At 33.6% G+C, this 5,000-nt stretch overlaps 1 protein-coding gene across 1 annotated transcript in view; it reads left to right on the forward strand.

The window, feature by feature from the left end:
- dele1 (DAP3 binding cell death enhancer 1) overlaps positions 1–5,000 on the forward strand; it is an 11,635-nt gene that overhangs the window by 4 nt on the left and 6,631 nt on the right. The window contains exons 1-6 of the mRNA XM_058796983.1: positions 1–188; positions 2,220–2,337; positions 2,411–2,507; positions 3,027–3,165; positions 4,307–4,492; positions 4,772–4,806. The exon at positions 1–188 is cut by the window's left edge and continues 4 nt beyond it. Coding sequence (XP_058652966.1) covers positions 158–188; positions 2,220–2,337; positions 2,411–2,507; positions 3,027–3,165; positions 4,307–4,492; positions 4,772–4,806 — 606 coding nt within the window. The 5' untranslated portion in view covers positions 1–157. The remainder of the gene's footprint in view (positions 189–2,219; positions 2,338–2,410; positions 2,508–3,026; positions 3,166–4,306; positions 4,493–4,771; positions 4,807–5,000) is intronic.

Consider the following 5,000-nt stretch of genomic DNA (forward strand, 5'->3'; position numbering starts at 1 on the left):
CGGCGGCCTCTGGTGGCGGGAGAATCAGCTGTTTAGAGTGATTGCGTCATTTCCGCCGGTCGTCCTTCACCGGGCCGCTGCTGTAACTCGTGACTGTCAGACAGCACCATGGCGTGAGTTTATTAATCCTCATAAACTCACAGAAACATCTGCAGACATGTGGAGGATTCAGAGTTTAGTGGGCAGAGGTGAGCGAGTATGGAACACTCACGAGCTGCGATACATTATTACTGTTATATCGATACATTAATACACTCGTATGATGTCGCGATGTATCACTGGATGCGATTATGTGACGAGTATCATTAAGAGGAGCATGACTTGAGTTGAATATGTGAATAAAACACTTATTTGATTAAGTTTGAGGATAGTTTCGCTTTCGGTTTTTGAACAGAACGAATGCAAAGTATTATCATGAAATATGATATCAAACATTTTCTGTCATTTGGTTCATCTTTAGGGTCACTTTTATAAACCGAAGGATTTCTTTATTGATCTGTGAGGGAAACACACGCACACACACACACACACACACACACACACACACACACACACACACACACACACAAACAAAGGGAAAACAGACACACCCTCTCACACATAAACAAATGAATACTCCTTCTAATTCTACAGCTATTATAGCGATAACGAAACGATATCATTGGAATCACTTTCAGAACAATTTTTCTTTCAAGTGATGAATTAAAAAAAAAAAACTTTTGACAGCCAATCAGAATCCACCAATAAGCGCGAGTATTTTAAAGCGACAGTCACAAGATAAAACCGACGCTCGAGCTTATAATAAACAAAAAGCAAGATAACTATAATGATAACTGTAATGAACGTCCCCAAGAAATTAATGAGTGAACATAACTTATGAAAAGTAACACTTCAAATTGACAACGTTACCGCCACAGCTGATTTTTACCTGCATTTGGTGGGTGTTACATTTACATTTAGTCATTTGGCAGACTTTGTTAATTTCAAACCCTGACTATAACACTATTAGCATCCACACCAACAACAACTGTAAACATAAGTGTAACAATAACTATATTAGAATCCACTTAAACTGGCTATATTATAAGCTTTATTAAATGCGCGCGCTCTTTAAAGTCAGGTGGATTCTGATTGGCTGTCAATGTTTTTATCGTTCATCAGCTGAAAAAAAAAAAAACGTTATGAAAAAAAAAAGCGATTCCAGTGATATCATTGCTCTGTTATTATTGAAGTTCACTATTCTCATTGAATTACAACGATTACTTAAACTTTATAGTTATTGTTCTTAGTGTAAAAGGTCCTTTAGCGACAAAACCGCAGCGCTAATAATAATAAAAAAGAACATTATTTTCTGTTTAATATAGAATCTATATTTGAATGGGTTTAAGCAGGATAGATGACAGCTTCACTATACAGATATTTGCAGCAGTTTTTGGTAAACATTACATCATATTATGCATTGATTATTACATCAATGACATTTACAGTATCATTTTATTCTGGAGAGGCAACATTAATATATTTTTCTTGTATTTAACCCTTCTTACTTATGTGTATTTAACTATTTTTCTCAGTTAAATAAATATTCTATATTTTAGTTCAATAATATTTATTTAATATTTTGAGGAGAACTTTTGCTACTAAATACTATTTGTGCAAAAACGTAAAATACTTTTTTCTAATATTTTTTATTACGTATTTATATTACTATTAGTGTAGTATTTAAGGTTAAAATAGAGAAAAGGGTTTTAAATTCCAATGCAAAGATGCAAATTTAATAAATGTATCTACTAGTCTAGATTCTCTACTGTAGTACTGCAGGTCATACAAGCTTACTTATTTTTAGGTTTTGCATTTGAATAAATATTTAGACAGGATTAAACACTAGAATTAAAAAATGTGACATTTAAAAAGTTAATAATTTACATCCTTTTTTACCATTTTTAATGAAACTCATAAGTACACACAAGTGATTAATAAATGCAAAAAAAAAAAAATGCATTAAATGCATTTTTAATAAATGCATTTAATGCATTAATGCAATTAATAAATGCACCCCCCCCCCCCCAAAAAAAATAAAATAAAAAATTAACTCCAAACTGAACTTAAAAGTTGGCAACCCTGGTTATCCTCATTATTGTTATTAGTGTGAACCGTGCTTTAGATTCATAAACACCAAACCTCTGAAAACTCACATGTGTTTTGCTCTTGACCCACAGTGTTGAGCCGTTGCCATGGAAACGCTCAGCTGCGTCTGTCTCAGGGTCATCACGTGGAGGATGAGGTTATCAGCTCCTCCATCCTGACCAGTGGACGTCACGCGTCTGACAGCAGCAGGTAACGAGCGACATACATGCGTGATCGCTGACGTTATACGTGATCCTGAATCAGCTAACCATCTCTCTGTCAGTTCTCACAGAGGGGAAGACGGTCAGAAAAAGAAGCGAACATCTCGCTTCTGCTACACTGGACTGCCGAGATACAGTGCTCTGGATGCAGTGGGATGGGTAATTCACTCATAACTCTACTGTCTTTCGTATGTCGTCTCTGTGGTGTGTTTTATGGACTGGACCACAAAACCAGTCATTAGGGTCAATTTTGTTAAATTGAGATTTATACATCATCTGAAAGCTGAATAAATAATCTTCCCATTGATGTATGGTTTGTTAGGATCGGACAATATTTGGCTGAGATACAACTATTTGAAAATCTGGAATCTGAGGGTGCAAAAAAATCGAAATATTGAGAAAATCACCTTTAAAGTTTTCCAAATTAAGTTCTTAGCAATGCATATTACTAATCAAAAATTACGTTTTGATATATTTGCGGTAGGAAATTTACAAAATATCTTCATGGAACATGATCTTTACTTAATATCCTAATGATTTTTGGCATAAAAGGAAAATTGATAATTTTGACCCATACAATGTATTGTTGGCTATTGCTACAAATATAGCTGTGCTGCTTATGACTGCTTTTGTGCTCCAGAGTCACATATGTGTGTGTGTGTGTGTGTGTGTGTGCAGGGCGCCGCTGCGGTTCTCTTCGTGCAGCTCTGTCGCAGGATTCACTCGCAGCTGTCCTCGGATCAGAACCCCGGAGTGACTCGGATCAGAGACGCTGGACTCGTGCAGAAATGCTCCTACAGAGTCCTGGTTGACGTCTGTGAGTGCTGCTGTCAATCACACAACACTCCGACCAATCAGAGATCAGTCAGGCCGACACAGGTGTCTCGCTCGCATTTAGCAGATTTATTGACATAATAAAAAAAAATTGTCATTAGTAACATTTACATGCATATAAAAAATCAGTTATATTTACTTGTATATACTACATTTAAATAACAAAAAAATCCAGATTAAAATATAATAATAATGATAAAAATTAAATGTACAATAGAAATAAAAAAATTGACCAATCAGAGATCAGTCAAGCCAGCACTGATGTCTTTCACTCAGTTTCAGAGTTTAGTATAGTTTTTAGAATTTTAGCAGTGACATGCTAAAAAATATTATTATTGCCAAAGCATTAGTAACGTTTACATGCATATGCATAATTTAAAACCAAAATAAAAAATCCAGATCAAAATAAATAATAATAATTATAATAATATTAATAAGTCAGAGATCAGTCAATAAAAATTATTATTGCCAAATCATTAGTAACATTTACATGCATATGCATAATTTAAAACCAAAATAAAAATGCAGATCAAAATTAATAATAAAAATAATAATAATAAGGATAAAGTATAAATAAAAAAACTGACCAGAGATTAGTCAATAAATATATATTACTGCCAAAGCATTAGTAACATTAACACACATGCATCATTTAAAACTAAAATAAAACATCCGGATCAATAATAATAATGAAGTAGAAATAAAAATAAAACATTTCTACCAATCAGAGATCAGTTAATAAAAATATATTATTTTTAAAGCATTAGTAACATTTTTATGCATATGCATAATTTAAAACAAAAAAATCCAGATAAAAAAATAATGATAATAATAATAAAGTAGAAATTAAAATAATAAACTAGACTAAATTTAACAAACTATTATTTATTATGTAAACATGGCTGTGTATTTCAAATTCATTCAATTCAGGATCTCCACGTCAATAAAAAGGGGTTTGCCATCATGCTAACTGAACAGCAGACTGTAAATTGAGTCGTGTAACTTTTTAATGTTCGGATGACTGCATTTTAGTTTGATGATGAATAGTTTGACAAACTAAAAGAAATCTAGATTAAAATGAAGTAAAACGAACAGTTAGTTTGACTCTGTACTCTGTGTCTCAGTGTCCAGGCCGAATGCTTTATCTGGCGATGTGGCAAAGTGCCTCTGTGAGGCGCTGCAGGCTCCAGAGAGCAGGGACAGTGACCGTAGTCATGGTAACAGTGATGGAGACGTGACCTCTGACCTCCAGACGGCGCACAGCTCTGATGACCAGCAGGAGGAGCCGGCGAGCGCCGCGTCACACTCCAGTCAGAAAAAAACACATTAGAAAATACATTTTTTACATTTAATCTAATTTTAATTTAATTTAATTTTCATTTTTTATGTATTTTTACTTGTATGTACACTTTATATTTACGTTGTTGTTATTCTTTATTTCACATATTCTGAACTGTACAACAGCACTTTATATTTGGCCTGTTGTTTTTGTGTTGTATTTGACTATAATTAAAATGAATACAATAAAAAACATAATATGACAGATTCATACAGTAGAGATGTGACTCATGATTCTTGATTTTTTACAGATGAAACTCTTTTTCCCGAACAACCGGAACCAGAGGTAATCATTCAGACCTAATAATTCATAACTGAGCTGAATCGATCTCAGGGCTCCTACGCGGTTTGGAAAAATATGGCATTTGATTAAAGTAATTTCCAGATCTGGAAAAGTATGGAAAAAAGAAAGCAGAGTATGGAAAAATATTTGCATTTCCAGACTTTTACCCCTAATTAGTTTTTTATAATAGAAAATTA

The sequence above is a fragment of the Onychostoma macrolepis genome, chromosome 14, assembly GCF_012432095.1.
Source record: "Onychostoma macrolepis isolate SWU-2019 chromosome 14, ASM1243209v1, whole genome shotgun sequence".
Classification (NCBI taxonomy): domain Eukaryota; kingdom Metazoa; phylum Chordata; class Actinopteri; order Cypriniformes; family Cyprinidae; genus Onychostoma; species Onychostoma macrolepis.